Source organism: Equus asinus, chromosome 9 (genome assembly GCF_041296235.1).
Source record: "Equus asinus isolate D_3611 breed Donkey chromosome 9, EquAss-T2T_v2, whole genome shotgun sequence".
NCBI classification, from domain to species: domain Eukaryota; kingdom Metazoa; phylum Chordata; class Mammalia; order Perissodactyla; family Equidae; genus Equus; species Equus asinus.
In genome coordinates, this window is record NC_091798.1 from 11,847,586 (window position 1) to 11,873,823 (window position 26,238).

General features: G+C 40.0%; 1 protein-coding gene across 14 annotated transcripts in view; it reads left to right on the plus strand.

Annotated features, from left to right (window-relative positions):
* FBXW11 (F-box and WD repeat domain containing 11) overlaps positions 1-26,238 on the plus strand; it is a 124,925-nt gene that overhangs the window by 81,686 nt on the left and 17,001 nt on the right. For all 14 annotated transcript variants that reach the window (XM_014850862.3, XM_014850863.3, XM_070517091.1 and 11 more), the window contains 5 exons: positions 1,627-1,852; positions 11,061-11,247; positions 12,133-12,223; positions 19,913-20,050; positions 24,925-25,043. In XM_014850862.3, the coding sequence (XP_014706348.1) occupies positions 1,627-1,852; positions 11,061-11,247; positions 12,133-12,223; positions 19,913-20,050; positions 24,925-25,043 (761 nt within the window). The remainder of the gene's footprint in view (positions 1-1,626; positions 1,853-11,060; positions 11,248-12,132; positions 12,224-19,912; positions 20,051-24,924; positions 25,044-26,238) is intronic.

Genomic DNA, 26,238 nt, shown 5'->3' on the forward strand with positions numbered 1-26,238 from the left:
AAGATACTCTTTATAGCAGCCTATTTTCACCACAACAAAGAATTTTCACTTCATCTGACTGTTTTGAATGCTGATTTTTTGGGTCTGTTAGATATGAAGGTTTTACTACCAGCAACTTTAAAAATTTCTGTTCAATGCTGCCCTCTGGTGGTAGCCGGTGTCAGTGAGCTCTCTTTCACCCAAATTGCAAGGGAAAAAACATTCTTTAGACAGGGAGATGGTAAGATAAACGGGGTAGGAGATAAATGCCTTCCAACTTTATACCTCTAAATGTGAACATAAGAACTTGCTTCAGACAGAAAAGATTTATAAGAGTTTTTCAAGGAAGGCCAGACTCCTTTGGATATTTACAAAGGATGTCTTCTTTCTGGGATGGGTTCAGGCCACTTTAAGTTAGGGGACATACTGACAACAAAAGCTCTTGGTTCTTTCTATGTAGACTTCTGAGATAAGCTAATGGAATTAATGGATGTTTGTAATGCAAGTCTAATTTTTCAAAATTCTCGTATATGTTATTCCTTGTGGTATTACACTTGAGGGGTCTGTCAGAGGAGTGATGAGCAGATAGCTTGGCACATGTTTGACAAAAGCATTGAGGTTATTTTGCTTTTAAACAGGGATGTTACTGAGCCTCATAGCATCAGTAGCAATTGTGGCTTCAGTCTAAGGATTTCGATTTTCTTTTTTTTGATGCTATTGTCCAGATGCAGTGTATGTAGTTTCACTTTTAAAAAAATATACTGGTTTTATGCAAGGACCATGCAGATTTAATGAGAAGTGCAAGTTATCACTGTGGGTTATCCATCAACTAACTACATAGGATGAAGATTTTTCAGGTTATGTGGCTTATGTTGGGTCGCTTTCTGAGTAGGTGATCCAAAAGGGAGTGAAAGGCTCACCTGTTTGCCGGCAGTTTAGTAGCCCTGGAAGCAATACAGACATTGAAACTGTTGGGTGTAATGAAGCTTTTTCGACTGAGTTGTCTTCAGATTTCCCCATTAGATAAAGCGGTGGGTTTCAAAGTGTCGTCCCCAAAGTGTCCTCTCTGGACCAGCAGCGTCAGCATCACCTGGGTACTTGTTAGAAATGCAGATTCTCGCACTCTACCCAGGCCAGGAGGATCAGAACATTTGTGGTGGGGCCTGGCCATCTGTGTGTTAAGAAGCCCTCTTGTTATTCTGATGTACCCAGAAATGTGAGAACCATTGGCGTAGACGAATATGTCGTTAACTTTCAACTTTGAGGAAGTAAAACAAGCTATTAATAGTCAGTCAGTTGCCACTTTGCCCAGTTGAGCAATTTTTCTGAGATGGTCATCTCTGTCATTAGTTATCTAATAACAGCATGGTTTTGGAATAAGCAGTGGAGAATGATGATTTAAGACACCGTTTAGCCTTAGAAATAACTGTAACTTTGGCGTTTACTTTAGAGACTAATTTGAGGACACAGGCCCTGAATATATTTTTAAATTACTTCCTGAATGAATTAATAAAGGATTGAGTTTGGCTTTAGGGTAAAACTGGCATTTTAAGAGTAAATACACAGAGTGAAAAATATTTCTAATGAAATACTAATTAGATTTCTTTTCCTTGTCAAACTAATTATTTTTCTGTTTTTCTAAAATAGATAAGTAATGGAACATCATCTGTGATCGTCTCCAGAAAGAGGCCATCAGAAGGAAACTATCAAAAAGAAAAAGACTTGTGTATTAAATATTTTGACCAGTGGTCTGAATCAGATCAAGTGGAATTTGTGGAACACCTCATTTCCCGAATGTGTCATTACCAGCATGGACATATTAACTCTTACCTGAAGCCCATGTTGCAGCGGGACTTTATTACCGCTTTACCAGGTAACTGCACTTGTCTTTGGAAAAGCTGAGAGTGGGAAAATGCCCCTCCCAAGAGCTTAGGCAGAGCTGAGCAGATATTTGTGAAATGAGTGGATGAGGACAGTGTGAGGCAGCATTTCTTTGGGACCTATACTGTATTTTAATCTATGGCACTTGAAGAAGAGTTATAATTTAGCATTTCTCTAGAAAGTGTAGGTAGTTTTTTTGATTAATAGTGTTAATTATTCATCAATACTGTTGTTTTATTTAGTTTAATGAGTTAATGCTGTGCTGTTTATTTTGATATAGTGTCTATGTAGTCTGCATTTTGCCTTTATAAGTAATATTTTGAAATACGGGACAATATTTCTTACAGTGTTTGTATTTGGGAAGTGTCACAAAGTGCAGGATGTTCACTTGTATCTCAAGTGACACTTAGGGAATGGCAAAAATGGGTTGAGAAAACTGATTGCATGTCTTTATTACATTTCTTGAAATTTCTTTCTGTACCCTCTCCCTCACTACCCATCTTTCTCTCTCTCTCTCTCTGTCACACACACTCCTATGGTTAAGATTACTTTGGTTATTTATTTTTTTAAATAGACTATTTTTTAGAACAGTTTTAGCTTCACAGCAAAATTGAATGGAAAGTACAGAGCTCCCGTGTTCTTCACTCCACTCCCTTCTGTGTACAGCGTCTTCACTGTCAACATCTTCTGCCAGAGTGGTGCATTTGTTATGGTACATGGACCTATGCTGACACGTCATTATCACCCAATCCATAGTTTACATTAAGGTTCACTCTTGGTGTTTGTTGTACGTTCTGTGGGTTTTGACAAATGCGTACTGACATGTATTCACCATTGTAGTGTCATACAGAATAATTTCACTGCCCTAAAAGTCCTCTGTGCTCTGCATTCATCTGCCTTTGACTTTTGATTGCTCATTAATTCTTTGCTCTCTTTCTCTGTCTCTCTCTGGCTGCTTTAAAGGAATTTTTAATTTAAATATGGCTAGGTATGGAGCTGGCCCGATGGCGCAGTGGTTAAGTTTGCACAATCTCAACTTCAGCGGCCCGGGATTCACCGGTTTGGATCCTGGGGTGCAGACATGGCACTGCTTGGCAGGCCATGATGTGGCAGGCGTCCCACGTAGAAAGTAGAGGAAGATGGGCACGGATGTTAGCTCAGGGCCAGTCTTCCTCAGCAAAAAGAGGAGGATTGGCAGCAGATGTTAGCTCAGGACTAATCTTCCTCAAAAAAAAAGTAAATAAATAAATATGGCTAGGTAGTTAGAGAGATTTCACTCCTGAAGAGAATACTGGCTAGAACATTTTCTTCTGACATGGTCAGTGTAGTCTGGAGGTTACAGCTGCCGTGCCAGGTTAGGCCTAGAAATAACCAGCAATAAACCGATGTCATTGCCACCAACCCTACCCCTGTCAGAGCTTCTGGATGGCTCCTCAAAGAGCAGCTCCTCGCCTTAGCTGTCTGTGATTACAGGGCTTCAGGACTTCACGTTCTAGGTATTTCTGCAACTACAGGACCTGGGCTGCGGGCTCAGGCCTGAGACCTGGGGCTGCAGATTGATAGGGCAGCTTCTGACTTCTAAGCCCTGTTCCAAAACTTGTGAGTTTCCTTTCTACAGTGGTTGTATTTAAGGATATTTGAGAATTAGCTTAGAAAATTTTGATTCTACTTTTGTTTTTATGTTGAAATGTAGCACTGTTTGCCCCATTTCATCCATTAGTATTTCTAGGAAAGCAAAATATGAACCTCACTTTCTGGAATCATATCTTTAATTGCTGCAAAGGATCTTGGCCATCACTTAGTTCTTTCTCATTGTGTAGACTAGGAAGCCGAGGATCAGAGAAATTGAGTGAAATGCCCAAGATCATGCATTTCGGTTATTGTGGTCATTGTGTGGATGATGGTGGGGCTTGCTTCAAAAGTTAGTGCAAAGGCTGAAATCATTTATAGTTAAGATTACTCTGGAAAATTCCTTAAATTGACCCTAAGTATAGGCTACATGATTTACAACCCAATTCAGTAATTTTTATTTTTAATTGTGAGAAAGAGAGGCTTTTAATTGTGTGAGAGAGGGGGCGACAGAGAGAATGAGTTACAGGTGGAGTTGAGTAAGGTGAGTGCGCTGTGATGCAGCTCCTCTGTGCACTCCCAGAGCGCAGAGCCCTCACCGTCCAGGCCTTTCGACTGCCTTCAGGCTGCAGGAAAAGACAGGGTAGTTTTTAAAGTTGACAGTTGTACTTGTTCCATGTAAGTGCTCTTAACTAAATGAAGCCATGCCTCTGTTTTTTTCAAGCAAATTTGTTTGGTTTTTTTTTTTGCTTGCTTTTGACTGTCTTGGTTTTATTTTATTTTTCCCCATAATTTGCTTCTCAGATGTTTGAGTGCGCCAGGGAGCTCACCTTATATTCACAGAATATCCACTAGGTGGCACTGTTGAAGTTCCCTTGATTTGCAGAGTATAGTTCAGAGACAACTCCTCTTGGGGAGTGTACAGCCTTGGAGAAGAGACAGAGCAGATGAACATGTGTTATGTATATAAATATGGTTAGTATAATTGCATACAATTCAGTTTTCATTACAGCAAATTTTAAGGCATTGTCCATATCTCTGTTAAAGTGGAATTTTGTGGTATTGAATATTACATGAAGTGAATGGACCATTGGCTGGGACATGGAAATATTTTTGTTAAAATGCTATTTGTTTTAACAGGATTTGATCTGAACATATATACATATGTCAGTATATATCATGCATATGAATCTAATAGCAGGGGACAAGCTGGCCAAGTTAATTGTGCCTGGTAGACTAGGATTAAACCTGGCATTAGTTCCTTAACACAGACCTCGCCTTAAGAGCATTAGGGGAGAAACAGGTCCATGTGTATGTTCATACTTAGATTTAATAATGTGTGAGCAACTTACTAATCGTTATTCTAGTTTGATGTTTAACTTTCACTGTAGATGATCTTAAATTTGAATTTTTACTCTGTTGAAATTGACAGTCAACTTAAGACTTCTTTGATTGTGAAAACCCTTAATTCTATAAAAATTGTCTGTAGTTTTGACTTTTTAATGCTTACTGTGAATATTGTACCTGTCAGTATAGGGAAAATGGAAAATGTTTGTGGTCGTTGGCTCCTTTTGGTTCAGTGGAAAAAGTGATAATTATGATATGCTTTTCTAAAAATCATGGTAAATGTTTAGTCTGCAATGTCAATTTCTGCAGGCTAAGTTTGTGGTTTGTAAGAACTGTTGTTAAAGGGAAAATTTATACCGTTTGAAGTAGAGGCAGATTGTCCTTCAGAAAGGATGATAAGCCTTGGTGATCTGTTTAGCGAGGTGTCTAAGCAATGAAAAATTTGGAAACACTTAGCTTGCCGACCATGGTTGATTCATTTATCTTATCCCCAAGTGAGGATGACCAATCTTACGGACTGTGAATGTGAGAGACTATATCCGAGGTCTTGGGAGATGGAAGACCAGAGCGTGGCTCGGGCTCTAGGCTGGGTGCACAGGCCCAGCACGGCGCAGTGGAAGGGGCGTGGGTGTTGATTTAGACAGCCCCGAGTTAGATCCCAGCCCTGCATTTACTGCTCGTGGAAGTGCTGACTTTTTGGAGCCTCAATTTGCTCATCTGTGTGGGAATAATAATAATACTTCATGGGATATTGTGAAGATTTAAGACAACATATATAATATGCCTGGCATCTGGTGGGTATTCTGAAGATGAGAGTTAAAAAAAAGGCCCAGAGAGGCAGGAAACACCTGCTTCTCCAGAGGTAATAAGATTTATTGCCGGGAAGGTTTAATTACTCACTCAGTAGTTTCCAAGTTGATTCATCCTGCCATCATGTAGGTAGGGGTGTGTGCCACCTTGTTGGCACAGCAAAACATTGGATTTTGTGACCTGAGCATCGTTTCACTTCATTTCTGTCGGAATCCTTAGGTCAGGATATTCCAAATTCAAGACGTCCATTGACAGACTGGTGCTGTCAGCGGTTGCATTGTTTTTCTTTCAAAAGCTCTCTAACTTCAGATTTTACAACCAGATCTGTGACTAGGAAGGGGAAAGGGACAACAGGGGTGAGTGGGGAAGGAAGTTTCTTTGCAGCTGCTCTTTGAAATGCGTTTCTAAAATAATAAAAGTTTCTGTAATTGTATGATCTAAGCAGCTGTGTTAAAACTGGCTGTAGTCAAGGGCATTGAACTGACATTACACATTGAGTTTCATTTGGATACAGTGTCATTTACATATTGAGCTTTGAAATTTGTGCCTTTTAATTATTTTAATTTATTATTGAAATTTTTCCAGACCTTTTTCTGGGGCCTATAATTAGCAACAGCACATGTCTTCAGCATTGTGTGTGCAGAATTCTGGCCTCATTTTCTAAGGTCGTAATGTGTCCTGTGGTTGCCTTGGGAAGGGGGGTGGCAGTGAGAGTGGGGGAGTCTCAGCATGATAGAGCAAATGAGAGCCAGACATTGGTACTTAATGCTTCGTTTTAACACCTCAAAGCACTTTTTAGCTGGGGCAGATGGACCACCATATTCAGTGACTTCTTTGTTCTGAATAGGCTTGAAACCAAAAAGTTACAAGGCCTGCGTGGCTCCTGGGGACAGCTACTCTAAGATGCTGCAGTAGAGGTGTGATTCCTGTTCTTCTCCAGACATTTAAGGGATATGAAACTTATTCCAAGATATTAGAAAGTGCTTAGCGCTTTGCTAGAGGAGGTATTAATATTTTCTCTGCAGAAAATGACAAAGAAGAGGAACACTGCTTAGCTTCCTTGACCAGCCAGACCAGCTACTGGCATTTGGGGATGAGGCAAGGAGAACAAAGACTGACACTTAGCGAGTACCTCTTCTGTATCTGGCTCCTTAATAACCTTCCCAACAAGGTTAGGAAGTTGCTCCTCTGTAAAATGAGGATACTGAGAGTACCTATCTCAGGGTTATTGTGCAGCTTATACGAGAGAATCCATTTCAGGCATTTAATATCATTCCTATTTTCTGGAAGGCTGAGGTCCAAAAAGGAAGACTGATTGATTTGTTTCAACCCGGGTTATGTGACTCTACAGCCGATGTGTTTTCCAAGAGACTAAAACATGCTGCGTCCTCAAAGGATGAAGTGAATTTAAAGTATTATCCAAAGGAAATAAATTAAATCTCATAGGCGTCACTGAGATGTTGCTGAATTGGAGTGGTGGCATTTGAAAGAGGAGGAAATGTGTATTAATAAGGGATTTCCGTATGCAGAAACTTGTTGATAGCCCAGTGGTGAGCTATTAAGGGGGAAAAAATCAAAGAGGACTAAAAGGGATATCATTGCTATAAAGCAGTAGTTCCCAATGTGTCAGAATTCTCTGGTGGCACCTCTTAAAAGACAGATTCCTGGGTCTCACCATCTAAAAATTCTGATTCCGTAGATCAGATGAATGTCCAGGCAGTCTGTTTTTGTTCTTGCTGTTTTGTTTGTTTTTAAAATCAGTAACCCTAAGTAATTCAAATACAACCACACAGGATTCTGAGAACCAGCTCATAGACTGCCCAGCCAGGTGGAACACTGGGACGCGGCTGTCCCAGTTCATAGACAGACAGTGGGCACGTTGCAACTATCGAGGTGTGAAAAGGCAGCTACCTAATGCATTCTTGTCTTGTTATTTGTTTCGTTTCTCAAAGAGCAGAGGACTCAAGAGGGAAATTGGTTAGGGGTATGTTGGTTACCAATTAGGAGGATTTGGTTAATGATAAGGAAGTAATGTAGACCTTGAAAAGTGGCTGTGTTCTAATATTAAGTGTAGAAACTAGAAGATAATCAGGTAACTACCCCAGAATTAGAAAAATTCAGAGAAGAGCTAAGTTTATTAGCCCATGGCTAGAGACTCTAAAAGAAAATATCATTAAAGAGGTTTGAGGGCCAGCCCCAGTGGCCTAATGGTTAAGTTCGGCACTCTCCGCTTTGGTGGCCTGGGTTTGGTTCCTGGGCGTGGACCTACACCACTCGTCTGCCAGTGGCCATGCTGTGGTGGCAGCTCACATACAAAAAGAGGAAGACTGGCAAGAGATGTTGGCTCAGGGTGAATCTTCCTCAGCAAGAAAAAAGAATAAAAGGTTTGAGAGATTCTGAAATTTGAATTTCTGATTAATGATTTGTCAGTCCTAGCAGTGGAGAGGCACAAGTAGAACCCCATGTGATTATCAATGCATTTCCTTGATTTTAAATAAGCATGGACACAAGATGGAAGAAAGGGGCACATGATCACAGAGGTATGCAGAAAGCTAACCTGAACCTTTGAGAATGGTATCAAGAAGGCGAAACCTTGAGTAATGTAAAGTTGTCCAAAATGGTTAAGTAATCTGGGAGAGTTGAAAACAAAGTAATCAACTTTTTGGAGCAAGAGTCTGAAGGATGAAGGGATGGTATGCTTGGAATAGATGGTGTAGTGATAATAGAAACAGCATATTTTTCACTCCACATTTAACTTAACTTTTTTCCCTTCCACACTAAGAATAATGGTTTTAAAACCAGAAAGCATAGAAAAATTGTAGTCCAAGGAAGATTTGAAGGTATTTAGGAAACACACAGCTCCTGTGAACAAGTAGATCTAAAGACGCTGCCTGCCAGCATGGTGACAGAACATGCAGTTGTGATTTTCACCGTGTTCGCTGTGGAGCCCTGAGCAGTGGTTGTGGACCAGAGGCAGCGCTGTTGGGCCCTTCACAGCGTCTGCAACTGTGTTTCTAGTCCTCCACGATAGTACCTGAGATGACTGATGAGCAGATTTCCTGGTTTTAAGAACTGGAAAAGGTGTATTTGGGGTATTTTGGCTGGTAAACTTGATGTTACACTCTAGCAGAATTCTTAAATGGATTTTCAAAAGTTAATTAGCAGCTGAAAAGACTCTCCAGGATTGCGTAAGCCTCGAAGGAAGTATACAGAATGTTAAAGCCATTATCTCTGAGAAATGAGATTTAGGCATTGAAAATTTTTGCTTATATGCGTTTTGTAATTTTTCTGTAATGAACATGAGTTATCCATGTTAAAAAGGGACAGGAAGCAGCTAGTGCTGACTTCTAAACAAAAAATGCAATACCAACTTTATGTAGTATGCACCAGCAAGGGAACACAAAGAGTAACCACACCAGATTCACCTGGTTTCCTTTTTGGATAAGGTTACCAGACTAGTAGGTCAGAAAAATGGTGTAAAGGTGGTAGTGTCTTCATGGGGCAAAGCTCCTCCAAATATCCCTGAGGACTGAATAGAGAGCTGTGGCCTGGACAGTAGTACATCCAGATGATCACAGGACTGGTAGCTCAGTGTTGGTGCCTTGTGAATGTTTAGTGAATGGATCAGTGATAGCCTGGAGGGAAATATCGAGAATCATGGGTGCTGTCCTTGGTTCTGACCCATTTAACACGTTTGCCAACAACTTGGACTAAAGACTTACTACATTTGCTTGTCGTGCAGATCCGGTGTGGAATACCGACTCTTCTGGATGATGGTAGAATCAGAACTCTAGAGGCTAAAATGAAAGGGTCCGATAAAGCTTCGAAGTGAATTATAGTGAGGGTAACTATAAACTCCTGCATGAAGCCCCTCCTCCTCCCGACTAGCCATACAAATACAAAATTAGGGGGATTTGTAATAGATATTTTAGGGTGAGAGGACTAGGATTTTGTTCAAACTTACTGCCACTTTGGAGCTGTGATATCACTGTTAGGTGAAGGCAGTGTAGTCTTTGAGTGCATTAGCTGTAATATAAGGACGTGTGCAGGAACAGATGGTGGTCCCAGTGTAGTCTTCATCATCAGGTCGGAACTTGGGTGTTAGGTCTAGTCCAGAGGAGGAGAATTAGTACATGAAGGGCCTGTAAACCATAATTGATGGTGTAAATTATCATTCTTAGAGTTGAAGAAAACCTTAGTTTGTAAAGCATTTTATGCATGATCTCATTTTGATATTTTCAAAATAGAGCAGGGATTATTATCCCCCTTTTATACAGAAGAGAAAACTGAGGCTCTGAAAGTTTAATGATTTACCTATACCCTGCCAAGTTAGTACTACTATACTGCTTCTATTTGTCTTGAAAAAGAGAGCAAATATTAACCTTATATGGTACATTGTTGTCTTTAAAATCTTTTCATAAAACTCTTTCATTTGATCCTTACAGATAATGTGAGAAAGGACGGCTGTTACTGGTGATTACTATTTTATGTGGTAAAAGCCCAAGGGGCAGGGATGTTTCCATATTTGTTTCGTGTCGTAGAACTACTGCGTGTGAACCCAGACCTGAAATTGGAATTTTCTGCCTGTGTGTTTAGTGTTCCCACCACTGCACAGAATAGGCCTGGGGAATGAGCTGTATTTCTTGTAACTAGAGGACACGCCTTGAACCACGGGATGGGAGTTTACAGGTGGCAACAATATTGATCGTAATGATCTTCTTACTGTTGTGAATGTCAGGCAGAGGTTGAATCTTGATTGCCTTGAGAAGACCCTTACACTGTGTGGGATACACCTCTTAAGGTTATAGAATTTGCAGGCATATGGCTCTTGCTTTTGATGCTTTTAGCTGTGCAAGGAGATGAAGAAATGATTGAAAAAAATACGTCAAAGTACACCTGCCTTTAACTCTTGGATTGTTATTTAACTTTTCATAAGCATTTTAAGATGTGTCAGTTTCATCTTTTCTGTCTCCTTAGCCCAAAGGGGTTCACATAGGTGGATTTATGGGATGATTTGTTACAAGAGACACTAAATCCAAGGGGAAAGAACACGGACTTGGACGCAAGAGAGCAGAGTTCCAGTCTTGGCTTTTACTACTTTAAGATTGTGAAACCTTGAGTGCTTTACCTCTCTCTACCTCATCTTGTAAAATTTGGGGTTGCTCCATAGTGGTTATGTGAAATAAAATGAAAATACGTGTCTTTGTCATAATATCTACCAAATATAGAACTGTGCGGAGTCGGCTTTTACACACAGGAACTGTTGCCATCAATTGTTTCATCTTAAAAAATCAGAACCAAAAATAAGTGTATATGTTTATTACTCATGCACTTGTGTATCTGCAGAATGTTTGATGTTACTCAGGTGTGTCCCTTGCTTCAGGATTTCTTTATTCCTCTTATCTGTACAGAAACGGTGCCCAGTATGTTTCCATCTTGCCTCCCTTTCCTTCATTGTCGTTTCTATTTTGTAGAGCAAGGCTTAGATCACATAGCAGAAAACATTCTTTCCTACCTGGATGCCAGGTCTCTGTGTGCAGCAGAGCTGGTATGTAAAGAATGGCAGCGAGTGATCTCCGAAGGAATGCTTTGGAAGAAGCTGATTGAGCGGATGGTGCGCACCGACCCTCTGTGGAAGGGGCTTTCGGAAAGAAGAGGGTGGTAAGTACTGGGTTGCTTACTCCCTTGGAAAAAGTTACTTTGACATAGTGTCAGTTTGATTACTCACAAAAGCAATTACACTTGCCACTTGTGCTGGCCTGTTTTAAATAAGCAGGAAAAGATGAGCGGGCAAGAGTTGGAAAGAAAAGAGTTAAAGCTGTTAGAATAACCACTTCTGAAATGTAGATTTCCTCTGTATTTCTTAACTGTTGGGAAGTATTGTATAGTTTGAATGAGTGATTTGGCTTTTCAAAGTTGTGTAATTCTGCTTTTCCTTTCACAATTTTCTTATGTGATGATACCATTACGAAAAGAAGGATGAGAAAAAAGAAATTATGAGAAAGTCAAATAATGCCGTTTTGCTATTTGTTATTGCTCCTGGTTGAAGATATTGGAGGCACTGTGGGCAGGATTTTTCAGAGAAAACCTGATAACTAAAATATAGCTTTATAGCTCTCTGCATGTCAGCAAACTGGTGCAGTTGGCACAGAGAAAGAGAGAGCTCCAGATAGAAGAACAGGTGGTGGTGGGAGTGAGGGTAGGGCTGCATTTTCTTTATGGGAGGAAGTTTGATGTGTGTAAGTTAAAGTTTTCACACAGCTACATTAGAAGTTTATTTTATTAAACTGTGGAAGGAAAGGTTAGATTATTGTGTGTTGGGTATTCAGAAAATAAAAGGTCAGGATCATGTTAGAGAGCTGTAAATTGAAGAAAACTTGTGTCTAACATGTAAATTTAATTGTCAGAAATCTTGCTTTTGAACTATTAAAGCTCAGTGCAAGTCAAAAGACTTGAAAAATAACAATATCTTTGTCAGCACTATGTTTAAATAAAATTCACCCTTTTATGTAAAAAGTGTAACATCTGTTTGTTTTTATTTGCCAGGGATCAGTACCTGTTTAAAAACAGACCCACAGATGGCCCTCCCAATTCATTTTATAGGTCATTATACCCAAAGATTATCCAGGATATAGAGGTAACTTTATGATTTATCTTTTTTATGGGCTCTTTGTGTCTTGTTCTCAACTTTTTATGTTGCCTTAGAGTGTTCTGTTGATCTAAAATCGTGGAACTAGTAATTTTTTTTTTTAAGTTGAACTCTTGGAGCAAATGTGTCACAATCAGGGTATAGTCTGCAGCTATTTTTCAGAGTAGATAATGCCTTTTTGTAAAAAGTGATCTAACTTTTCTAAAATATGAAATGCTTCTGCAAGGCTGCCAGCTAATTAAAACCTTAATCAAAAATCAACTTTTTATTCTAATTTGATAAACTGTCCAAAATCCAAGGCCCAGGTTTTCAGGTAAGCATAGTTTTACACTTTTGAGCCATCTCTAGAGAACTGGAAAAGGCATGGTCTCAGTTTCCTCTGTACATTTCCCATAATTTTTCATAAAAATGACTCAAATATGATTCTAAGCAATAGTTAAGTGGGTTTTATAGAGCAAATTATGCTCCTGGGCCATTTTGTGTTTGAGTGTAACTTCACCAGCCCAGTAAAACTCTGTAAACTTGATGAGAAACATAGGAGATGTTTGATATTGTTCATGTGTTCTAATTAGTTCAGTTTTATTATTTAGCCCTTTTCCTTGAACCAGGAAAGACATGCACAGGCATTTCTCATTAACTCTTTCACATGTGTGCTTGGCAGGTCTTGCTTACTTCGCTGTTTCCTCCTTGGCAGGAAAGTTGAGCTTTCGCCAGGCAGTGCTATGTCACCCATAAACTTATACTCAGTTTCCCAAACGTGAAGTAATCCTCTCCCCCAGGTGATAGACATAAAAGTTATTGTGCCAAAATTCATTAATGGAGAAACATGTGCTTTTCTGGGAGCCCCTCCCCCCACCTTAAGGCAGATGTGAACTAATGGAATCTCTTGGTTAATGGTAAATCTGAATGCGACTGGAATATCATTATTGAAAACACAAACCCTTGTCTTGAATATTCTGCTCCCTAAAATGAGCTATAAAGTAACATTTTATGGAGGGTTAAATAATTGAAAACTTCTGCCAGACAAATCATAAAGTTTAGGAATTAATTGATCCGTTGGCAGTTCAAAAACTTGGAATAAATTGCTTCTGCAGTGTTAGTAGCTGAGGCCTAGTGCTGACGTGAGCCTCAGTTTGGCGTGTGTGTTTCGAGGGAGAGGGGCTGTCTCTTACCCCTAGAGTACTGTATTAAGACATTGCTTGTGCATGTATCTTAGGAACTATAGTACTTCCTGCTTTTTCCCCCAACTATTTATTACAAATTATCTCCGAATATCCTTGAATAATTTTAGCTGGTTTTTATTATGAAAAGGACGATGTTTAATGTCAATCATTAATAAACAGGAACTCTGGGAGAACTTTGATCAGGTTGAGTATTGGTGGCATAGATTATTTTATTGAATCTCCATGAGTGCTATTATAATTGACAATATATCTCAGTATTCTGTGGCATGACAGTATGTGACACCACCTACCATAACCATTTCCTCAGGCTGAAATAATATATTAAAGTTAATACAGGAGGCAGATGTGAGGAAAATGGAGCTATGGGAGAAAACCCTATTTGACATAAAACCTCTGCATCGTGGTGGTCTACCCAGTGGTTCCTAAAGTGTGGTTTGGGAAAACCCACTGGTTGGCCACAAGAGTCTCCTCCAGATTTTTGTGGGCTAGATCTCTTAGTGTAAGGGATGATGTTTTATGCTTTGGTATATTCACTAATAGTAAGAATAAAAAATAATGTACTGTGTATAGAGCATTTACTTGTGCTGGATACTTTGTTAAGCATGTTATCATACGTTTTCTCATTTAATACTCTGAACAATACCTGAAAGGTAGGCCATGTCCTCATTTTAAAGTTGCCGAAACTGAGGCTTAGTAAGGTTAAGCGCTTTCCCAAGATCAGATGGCTAGTGTCTAATAGCCTCTGATCAACCTTATATTCTTCTGAACTTAATACAACTTTTTTGTGCTATAGGTCACTGGTGTCTCATCAAAATAGAGTTCTTTATCTCTGTTTGGGAGAATGTTTTATTCAGTCCAGGGTGGGAAAAAAATGTAGCGAGTTGTGTCAGTGATCCACAGATAACACAAATAAGAGACTTATGGGCTTGGCTCTTGTGCATATGGCTGGTTATGAAGCCCTCCTAAGCAGAATATAATAGTGAAAAGCACCCTATTTTGAGCCCTTGCAGTGTATCATGAACTGTGTTTTGTGACTTACATAGATTATTGCATTTAATCCTTACAACAAGTTACATGTTATTCCCATCTGTAATGAGGGGAACCTGAGACTAAGAAAGTTTTAGACCTGCTGCATAGTTACATAGGAGAGATGGGATTTTAACTGAGGTCTGTCTAACTCTAGGCTTAGTGGTGTTGTTTGTCATTTTCAAAGTGGAAAATTGAAGAAGTGAAGGAGAAAGAGGTATGTTGTTATATGCCTACATATTTTTCAAGGTGATCTTCTCATCTTTCTCCAATTGTGTGAGTACTCAGTGTCCTTGACTGTTAGTTGAAAAAAGGGTATGAGAAAAGGGTGTGAGTTAAGATAAGATTAGTTGGCCTTGCTTTAGTCCAGTTACGGGAAAGGCAGTGCTTTAAAGGTTTAAACACATTGTCAAAAGATAAATTACACCCTGAACGTCAAGTGGATGTGTGTGTCCCCCTCCCCAGTTGCCCATACACAGCTGCAGAGTCTCCGTTTTTTCCCCATATACTTTGCAAGGTTGCCAGTTCACAGCACCTTTTTTTCTTCCTCTCATTCTTGCTTGATGGCTTTAGTTCATGTGCTAGCTCCTGTCATCTATCCATTCCCAGATTTGGCTCTGATGAGCTGATGACCTTGCTTTTGCACATTGACCCACCAGAAACTGGCCAGTTTTTAAGAAAAAAGTAGAGAACCTGGCTTTGTGTGGCCAACCCCCATTATTCAGGAAATGAGGATGTGAGAAATGAAGTCTGGGGAGAATAAATAAGAAGTCTTAGCTTTCTGCAAAGGTTCTTCTCTCATGGGTGTTCTTGCCACACAGAGAGAGGGTTTAGAGTGCCTCTGAACTGAGAAGGAATTCCTGGAAAACCTGAGGCACATTCCTAAAAACAAGAGCCATATTTCCTTTCCTATATAGAATCTTAATTGTTATTATTATGATGATCATTATTATTGTTAATGGTGAGCTAGCTTACTATTAGATACTTTGCCACAGTGATTAAATTTAATCCTCAGATTGTCAAAGCTAAGATTCTAAGTGGAAAGACCATGTTCTTTTCACTCTGGAATGCCTGCACGTGTCCCTCAATAGAGAGATGGGAGTTGTTCTAATAGACTCCATCAGTCAGAGTTCTCACGTCCTGAACTTGGACTTTTCTCTTTTGCCGTCTCAGAATAGTGGCAACTCTTCCATGTTAATACGCCTTTTCCCTCTTTTTGTTCACTGGATTAAAGCCTTTGAAGCACACTCCTTGGGACAGACCACTGGTAAAATGATGGTGTGTTGTATCACACCTTCTAATAAACCACATTTTATTCAGGGAAAGTGGGGAGCTTTTTTGTGGTTTGCAAACTTGATATTAACATTGTCCTGACTAGAAAATGCTGAAACTTGCCCACCCACCCAGTTGTGTTTAGGCTTCTAAAAATAATGTTATTCCTCCATACTCAGACATCTGTTTTCACTCTATTGCCAATTTAAATGCCGCTGTATACTCTGTGTATCATGGCTACTTTCCCAGTATTTTGAAAATTTGCACAGGGTAAGGGGATTTTACAAGTTCTCAAAAACATGAAATATTCCCCTACAGTAGCCACACCACGTGATGTCTAAGTGAACTGGCAGGTATCTGCATAATTAGAGGCGTGCACCTGTGTGTGCACTATGTTCCTGCTCTGCAGTTAAGATAATAGTCGAATTGCATTTGAAGGCTGAGCCCCTTCCTGGGAATGCTTAGGGAGGGCTCAGGGCTATCAGCATTAAAAATCAACCTAGACTGAGCCAGCCATTCCTGGCAGTTTGGTGAGAAAATCTTTTTGGTCACAGCCTCCTCCTTTTGGTTAGTATTCTCCACAAATAAGAGAGCGTCACTGCTGCCATTTGTAGGCACTGTGGGAAGCACTTTACGTATGTAATCTCATTTGATCCTTGCAACAGTTTTGAGGAAGTAGAAATTATTTTTCCCGTTTTTACAGAGGAGGAAAGTGTAGCTCAGACAGGCCAGGTCATTCGCCAGAGCTGCTAACTGACCTAGGTACTTTCTGCCACAGTGGGCTGCCTTCCATTTTTAAAGGTCTAGCTTTCCTAAAAAAGACCTGACTTACCAGCATTCTAGTACGAGTTGAGGTTATCGCATATGGTGGAAGGTAGTATTTTAGGCAGGCACAGTCAGCAGGAAGTGCTCCTTTCTTTTGTGGGTGGCCTAGGGAATTGAGAAGAGTGAAGTCTTAGGAATTACACGTGGTTGGTGTGCAGCAAAGCCATCAACTCCCTGATTTGGTTTAGTGTCACTTTCCTGGCATTTTGAAACAAACTACTCTTGTTTTGGGATTCAGGAACCTAATAATTTTTAAAACAGCCCTAAGTGGGAACTTCCTAAAATGATCCATCAAGAATTATTTGGCAAACTTTTCTTTTAAAGTTTAGAAATGTATTTTAGAAAATTATGCTCTTTCTAAGGGTTGAGAATCTAAGTCATTTCCTAATTTCCATTTGGCTTAGAATGAAAGCCTGTTATCTAGCAGAGCTTTTGAGAGGTCCTGGCCAAGGCTTGTGTTTGAGGGTCAGAGATAGAAGGTATGGCTCAGCTTGTCATGTTGGATGATGTTCTCTGTCCAGACATCTCAGGGGGTGGATGTATTGCAGGCTGTGTTTTCTTACTCCAGTGTCTCTTTGGTCCTCTGCTGTGTCTTTAGCGCTTTAGGTACAGTAAAAGATTATAACCAAGTCACCCTGTTCTAGAAAACATTTTATGGTAGTGGGAGAGCATGTAGGAAATTCTTTTTTGGTATAGGGATTTCCTTACCCCTTCTTTCTTTTGCTGAGGAAGATTCACCCTGAGCTAACATCTGTTGCCAATCTTCCTCTACTTCATATGTGGGTCGCTGCCACAGCTTGGCTGACAATTGGTATAGGTCCACGCCCGGGATCCAAACCCATGGACCTGGGCCACTGAAGCAGAGCACACTGAACTTAAACACTATGCCACGGGGCCAGCCCTGCACCCCCTTTTTAAATTAAAAAAGATTTTTTTCAAACTCCCATATGATAGTAAATGTGCTTTTCCTATTCATTGAAATGTACGGAGTAACAAAGCTGCTTGCTGATTCAATAATGTTTTAAAGAATTTTGTATGTTGTAAAACTAAGAACAGCTGTATGAATTTTAAAATTAACACCTGATTTCTGTGTAAGACATGTTATGTATCCATCATGTAGTACTTAGGGTTTATGTGGAGTCATACATTCAGCAGCAACCCTCTGGGCCCCCGAAGGGTGTGGCCTGAACATCCGGAACCCCTGCCAGGAGTCACTGGCCACGAATAAGGCTTGTTACCAGCACATCTGCCTCCTAAGTCAGTGCTTTCCTGGGGTGTGTAACATGCTGAGGTAGGCTCAGTCACCTATCTATCTAAAATACACTATCTAAAAATATGTTATTTCTCTAAATTATTCCAAGCATTGAGTTCGGTTTAAGAATTCTTTATATTCTGGAACCCTTTAAAAAGAACTTGGTTATAAGACAGATCTTTGTCTACCTTGATGGCGTAGCAGTGGCAGGGTGAATTTTTTGTTTTGTTTTGTTTTGAAATATGGTTATGCCTGACACTTTGCAAACTCAGTAGAGATGATGCTGTGGCTAAGAAACTGACTTGGGAGCAGACAGGCAGATGAGCATTCCCTCACTCTTGGCATGTGCGTGGTGCCTCTGCATCCCCTGGATGTTAGAAATATGCTATCCTGCCCTCTCTCAGGGCTGTGAATGGGAGCTCTTTGAGGGCAGACATCGTATTTCCAGGCTCCTGTGCTAAGTACTGAGGCCACAAATGATGAAACATTTTCCGTTTTAAGTGTATGTGTGTCATTGTCTCCAGCCTTCCACTCTTCTTCTGTAAAGTGAGGATAGTGATTTCAGCTGCAGAATTGTGATGATTAAATTAGCAATCAGATGTGTAAAGCACATAGCATAGTGTTATGACAGCATAGTACCTGGCACATAACATTCAGTAAATTTTAACGTTTTAGAGCATACAGAAGCACACTGTCTTCAACATAAGAGAAAATATGGTTTGTTAGATGTCAGCAGAGCCAGTAATTAAGTGCTTATCATGAATAAAAATGAGATTATCTCCTTTCTTCAGTAAAGCAACTAATTAAACTTTTAGCTGCTCAGATAATTAGCTGCTAAGAGATAATCTTTTGAACTATATCCTGAACTCAGGTGTAACCAATTATTGTAGTCCCTAAATAGTCCCCTAATTTCTAGGATCAGGAGCTTACGCTTTGGTTGTTCTTCATGGAAACATTGTATCTTTTGATCCTGAAAATCCCTCATACCTACTGGCAGACGGTAGGTCTTCTAGTCCTCTGGGCATGACTTGCTTCCTCAAACTTTGCCCGCAGGTCTCAGGCCTTAGGGCTGTTTCTCTCCCTTAAGGCTTGCAGCACGTACAGTGTTTGATCCTTCATTTGGCACTTACACTTTATCTGGAATTGGTACTGAGCTTTTTGTGTTCTGCGTTCACTGCCTCGGTAGCTAGGGCTGTACTTCTTCATAGATGCTGCATATTTTGGTGGACAAAGAATGGGCTCAGAGTCAGGAAGAAGTGCGTGGAATTTCCAGCTTATCTGATTGCTAGTCTTACGGCCTCAGGCAAATTAAACTCTTTCCTTGTTTGTGAAAGGGAAATAATAAGAGCTCCCTTCCCAGGTTACTGCGTGGATCATTTAATCAAACAGACATGTTTAGAGTATGTCCATGTCCAGACACCATGGGCCTAGGTACTGGAGTGGGCCTCCTTTGAAAGCAGTATGCTTCCTGTTGATCTTTAATCCCCAGGGCCTGGCCCAGTCAGTACCTAGAACATCCTATAGCATCTCAGTAAATGTTGCATGAACGATGAAATGAGGAGACTCCCGGGCTGAAATATGCCACTCTTCTTCTAAGGGAGCTTCAGTCTGGTGGAAGGTTAAAAACGGATGACAAATAAAATTTTTTCTATAGTAGTTGGCATGTAGTAGTTGTTCAGTTTCTCTTCTCAGTGATCAAGACAATGCTTTGGATGGATACACAGATTGTCAGTATATGCTTAATGTTGGTGGTGGTCTTCTGCCAAATATTTTAATTGGCATTAGAGAGTGACCAAATGAGTTACTATTTATTTGTATGTTTTGGGTGCAAATGGCATTCTTTAAACATATTGAATTCTGTCTAGGCCATTTTTTCAAACCCAACCCAAACTCATTGGAAATCCTATGATAGTTGCCAGACAGGCAGGGAATGTTTGAGAAAAAACATTGTTGGGCTAATGTCTTACTTGGAAAAGAGCATGATTCCTATCCACAGACAGTTATGCAAACCAAGATGGGGTATCAGTGGTATGCTGTTTCTGAAGCAGGGCCAAAGTCTGAAGCCTCATAGAATAGTTGATTCACAAAAACTCATCTGTTGCCTCCTTTTCCCCCTAGACTATAGAATCCAACTGGCGGTGTGGACGACACAACTTGCAGAGGATTCAGTGCCGCTCTGAAAATAGTAAAGGTGTCTACTGTTTACAGTATGATGATGAAAAAATTATCAGTGGCCTACGAGATAATTCTATTAAGGTGAATGACTGCATTTTGTATGTATTATTTTTAGAATTGTGGTTATGTGTTCGTCACTAGATGTGACAGTCTCTCCATTTACTCCAGATTGGTTTTTCTGTGTTCCGCTCCATCTTGGCAGCTCTCGCTGTGGTTCTAAAGAGCCAGAGTCGGAGCGTTCCCGTGACTGCACTGGAGCCCTGGACCATCTCACGTCTCATCCTTCTTAAGCACATTCACGTTCCATGTTCTGTGTTTAGGTGCACATAGAAAACTTCTCATTATCACAGGTCTCTTGATTACTTTGCTAGTTGTTAAAAGTGTTGCTAACTTGCTTTTAAATGAAAATCATTACCTTTTATGGTTTCTGAGAAAGGCTCAGATGATAACACAAAAGAATGATAGAGCAATTTATATTGTTTTCATTCACTTTTTAATAGTAGATAAACTGGATTATTTCTCTGTGTTTAATGTTTGATGGCTGATCTGACAGGTTTTGTTTTACATTGTTTATACTTATTTTCTCATATCTTAGAAAAGAGTGCAGGATTTTTTAAACTTTTTTTAAAGTTATAATTTACATAGGGGAAAATTAACTCTTCTTGGTGTAAAGTTCTGTGAGTTTTGACAAGCACAAAGAATTGTGTAACCATGACAGCAGTCGAGATACAGAACAGTTCCATCATCCCCGCAAATTCCCTTGTCCTGTCCCTTTGTGTTCGGTTCTTCCCATCCATCCCCCTTGGCCCTGGCAACATTGATCTTTTTTTTTCTGTCCCTATAATTGTGCCTTTTTGAGAATGTCGCCTTTTGAGTCTGACTTTTTCTACTTAGTGTAGTGCATTTGAGATTCATCTACGCTGCTGCATTTAGCAATAATTCATTCCTTTTTACTGCTGAGTGACATTCCATTTTATGGGTGCACCACAGTGAGCTTATCCGTTTACCTACTGAAGGACATTTGTGTTTCCAGTTTTTCACAATTATGAATAAAGCCACTATAAACATATGCATGCAAATTTTTATGAGAACGTGAATTTTCAGTTCATTTGAGTAAAAACCTGGGAGTAAGATTGCTAACCCATATGGTAAATGTATGTTTCACTTGCTAAGAAACTGCCAAGCTGTTTTTCAAGGTGGCTATACTATTTTAAATTCCCATCAACAATGTACGAGAGTTCCTTTTGTTTATCCTTGTCAGCCTTTGATATTCTCAGTTTTTTTGACATTAGCCATTCTAATAGGCGTGTAGACATACCTCATTTTGGTTTAAATTTACATTTCCCTAATGACTGATGATAATGAGCATTCTTTTGCATGCTTATTTGCCATCTGTATATTCATTGGTAAAGTTTCTATTCAGATCTTTTGTTCTTTTTTTTGAGGAAGATTAGCCCTGAGCTAACATCTGCTGCCAATCCTCCTCTTTTTGCTGAGGAAGACTGGCCCTGAGCTAACATCCGTGCCCATCTTCCTCTACTTTCTATGTGGGACGCCTACCACAGCATGGCTTGATGAGCTGTGCCATGTCTGCACTTGGCATCCCAACCTGCGAACCCCTGGCCACTGAAGTGGAACGTGCACACTTAACCACTGTGCCACCGGGCCGGCCCCTGCTCATTTTTTTAATAGGTTCTTTGTTTTTATATTCGTGAGTTTGAGAGTTCTTTATATATTCTGCACACAAGCCCTTTGTTAGATATATGTTGCAAGTATTTCTTCCAATCTGTGACTTGTCTTTTCATTTTGTCCATGATATCTTTCATAGAGCAGAAGATTTTAATTTTGACGAAGTCTTGTTGACCAATTTTTTTTTCATGGATAATGCTTTCAGTGTCATAGCTAAGAAGTCTTTCACTGAGCTTTTTGAACCTGTACATTTACGCCTTTCATTCACCAAATTACAGAAGTTTTTGGCCATTACTTTTTTGAATATTTTTTCTGCACCAATTTCTTTCTCCTCTCCTTCTGAGATTCTAATTATATAAATATTAGACACTTTGTTACTGTCCCTCATTTTTTCCCATCTTTTTTCCTCTCTTTTCTGGGTAATTTCTATTAGTCTATCTTCAAGTTGACTAAAATTTTCATTTCTAGTCTGCTATTGCCCACCCTGCCCTGAGTGACTTTTTAATTTCAGATATTCTATTTGATAGTTTCTATTTCTCTGCTGAAAATGTCTCTCTTTTCATTCATATCAAGTGTGTTTATCTTTACCTAATGGAATGTAGTTGCAATAGCTGCTCTGAAGTCTTTGACTGTGACAGCATCTGGGGAACCTCCAGCTTGTTATGTATTGATTATGTGTTCCCTTGAGAATTGGTCACTTTTCTTGGTTTTTGTATGTCATGTAATTTTGGATTGTATCTTGGATATTATGGATGTTATGTAAAGACTATGGATCCTGGAGAATATATGTGTGGGTGAGTATGTTTTTACACTGGTAGTCAACTTAATTAGGTTTACAACACAAGTTCTGGCTCTGGTCTCTTTTCGGCTTTTCAAAGCCCTTCCCATGCTACTTTGAGTCTGTCTGGGTTCACACTACTCAGAGGTTAGTCTGAGACTTCAGCAGCAGTGTAGATGTCAGTTCCCTTTGTACAGCCTTTGCTGTGCTGGTTCAGTCTGTCCTGTGCATGTGCAGCTCAAGAGCAAGTCGAAGTCATGTGTTGTGTGGGTTTTCAGATAGGATTTAGGGGATCCTTTGTCTCCAGCTCTTTCCTCTTGGATTTCCCAAAGTCTCTTCAGCCCACAGGAATCCTTTTTTCCTTTTCCTCTGGCCAGAAAAATGGGGTTTCTCCTGGAATTTTAGTTATCTGTGCCACTGCTCTGCAATGCATCTCCATGACTGGGGCCTGTCTTTGAATCAAAGCCGTGGGAGAAAAGAGAAAAAAATGGGGTCCTCCACAAATTCTTTGGCGCCCAGCAATCCCTTTTTCTAGCCCTTCTGTCCAGAAAGAATGGTTTCTCTCAGAATGTTAACTGCCAGTGCTGCTGGTTCACTGTGCAGCTCCCTGATCTGGACCCCCAGCCTTTGGGCCAGAGCCACAGTAGAAGAAATGAGAAAACAACAAACAAAAGGAATGGTAAACTCACCCGTGAGGATTGCTACTTCAAATTTGTACTCCTTGCCACAATCCACTTGCTCTTTTCCGCTGCCCCTCCCCGCACCCTTTTCAGAGTTCTCAGCTAGTCACGTTTGTATTTTGTGTAGAGTTTTTAGTTATAATCAACTGGGAAGATAGGTTGTAGTGGGTTTTCTCCATCTTGCTCTGTTTTCTATGTTGTTTTACTTTGGGTGAGTTAAAGGAGTTTTCTGCTTGTTTGTTTTTCATTTAAAAAATATATAAAAATAGTAGAATTTCAGTAATTCAGATAACTAGGGCAAAAAGCACTCTGAATTATAGCATATAAAGAAACTGTCTTGTTGGTTTCCTATATGTTTGGCATTGTTTCCCAAAAGGTATTCTGTGGATGTGAATCTAAAGGATGTTAATTTGAAAAATAATTCTCATCAAAGAAGTTTAGAGAACACTGCATGTGGTATCTCCTTCTTAGAAATTCACAGGATACAGTAGCATATAAAGGCTCTGAAAAGTCTTACAGTAGAGATACCCTATTTCCCAACTTCCAAAACATATTGGACCACAGAACTCTATTTTTATGTAATACTTATTGATAGCCATAACCTGTGGCCACAAACATACTCTAGAAAGAGGAACATATGTTATTATTTAATTTTGGCAGCTCTTCTTTAAGGAATAGATAAGAATGGTTTATAAGGACCTTGTCAAAGCATAGGCTGGCCAATGGGCTTGCGTTTCATTTATAGTGCATGTGTTTCTAAAGAATTCTTCTAACAGAGACACAGCCATGTTTAAATTAGGCTTACATTTGGTCTGTAAGACAGAACAGTGGGACAGAAATGCACTTTAGAGAGGAGTCGTCTAGACCGGTAGTTGGAACCTTTTGTATTTCATTCTGCACCAGTCCTTGGTCACTAACCATTCTGAAAATAACCATGCTTCTACTAGGTCAGGAGTTAGAAGCAGGCCTTGCTATTTTATAGAAAGACACTTCAATGTCTCCAGCACTTGTAATATTTTGGCCATTTGCAGTAAACTTTAGGGACGCTGCAAATTATGATAGTATTAGTGTACAAGGGAAGAATCCACAGGTCCACAGAATCTGTATTTAACAATCCAATCTACAAAAATCAATTCCCGTCCCCCAGTATATGTGAACACGATTGAGAACTTGGGAAACACTGGAAAGACCAAAAGAGGGGAGAAAAAGAACACTCAAATACAAAACCAACTATTATTAACATTTTACTTCCTTTTAATCTGTTTTTTCTTTTTTTAAATATATGTAGTAGTTATGTCACTATATAGACGACTTTTATTCTGATTTTTTAAAAACCTAGCTCTGTAATAAAGCATTATATTTTTCCATTAAAAACTCTTCTTAGTTTATTTTCAGGTTTTTCTGAAATGTTGAACATTTTTTATTTTTAAATTTTTGTAAACTAATCTAATGGGTTTAAGGAGTGTGCATTTCTAAAGGCTCTTGATAGATGTTGTCACATTGTTTTCCGGAGGGTGAGCCAACTCCTTCCACAGAGGTTATTGAAAATTCCCTTGGTAAGGCTGTTACGTATGATGAGTACAGTAGTTAGGGGGACAGAATCAACAGCATAGTGCATCCACTCCGGAAGTTACTCACTGTTGCCTTTGCCCTTCTTGTCATTTCCCACCTGTTTGATGTTTAACTTCTCTTATTTACAGTAACATACATTTGTTTTATTTTATGATTCAGAAAATAAGATGAGACAAAAACATTTGTCAAAATGTGATATACTAAATCGCTATTTGTGGTGCATCTTGTCTCAATAGATTTGGGATAAAACTAGCTTGGAATGTTTGAAAGTGTTAACAGGACACACTGGCTCTGTGCTTTGTCTCCAGTACGATGAACGTGTCATTGTGACCGGCTCTTCAGACTCCACAGTGAGGTAAGTGATTGGGCCTGAACTGTTTACCTTCCATGAGCAGACTGAGATCACACCATCTTCTGCAGTAAGCACACACATACTTGGTGTAGTTGTATACTCTATTTCAGAACCACTTTTGGTGTAGGTGCATTTGAGCAAAGTTGGCAGGAAAGGTAACTTTTGTTAAGTAGGTCCTATTCCCATTGCCTTATGTTATAGAGATGGCAACATGCTTTCCCATAAAAGCACTTTGCCTGGTATTAGGCTAGCTTTCTCCTCCTGGGAAACGGTGCTCCAGAGCAGAGAGGAAGAAGGCTGGCGCACTAGGAGTATGCTGGGCAGTAACCACGAATACTGAGAGACTCAGAAGCAGTTGTTTGCAGAACCTTTTGAAGGACACAGAGAGTGTGCTCATTGCTTTGTATAATGTTAGCCGATTGAATTCTCACATCAACCTTTCTAAGTAGGTAGATACTATCTTTTTCATAGGTGTATTAGGAAACCGAGATCAGAAAGGTTAAGTAATTTGCTCAGTCACATAGTACTTAGTTTTGAACCTTGAGTTTATGTCCGTCAAGATTGTCTTCGTATTATGTAGCTTTCTAGTAATGGAGATGCCAGTTTTTAGGTGCCACCCCAGAGGGAGAGTGACGAATTGGAAATGGCACTGTTCCCTAGTAGAAGGGAAGCAGTGTTGGAAGTTGAGAGAGTAGAAAGGAAACATCATTGGGATCCACTCCTAAGCCACTGAGACAAGGACATTTTCGCACGCCAGATGGCTTTGGATTTCAGTGTGGTGATGAATTCATCAGAGCCTGGAGATCATATGGTAAAGCCTCAGCTGGACTGCTGGTGGCTTGGAAAAGGCATGTCGTGTGGAGGGGAAGGAAATCCCTCTTCTAGGCTGAGTCAGAGACTTGAAGAGGATTGTTTTATAGGCACACCTAAGAGACTGGAATAGTCAGCAGCGTGCCTAGTATCCCGTCCCTGACTCAGTGCTTCCAGGCCGCTGCTTCTGCCACAGGTCATGTCTAGCCTTAGAAGCCGGAGTCTGTCCTCCTCTGCTCTGCATGAACTTGTTCTCTTAGGAGACTGGGGTTACAGAAGAGCTGTGACGTGAAAGGGCTGCCCCTGAGAACGCCCTGTCTCAAAGGGGAAGCAGTTAGGAGACACTGGCTTTATCCGTAAAGCAGTTGGGTAAATAGATGAACATGGG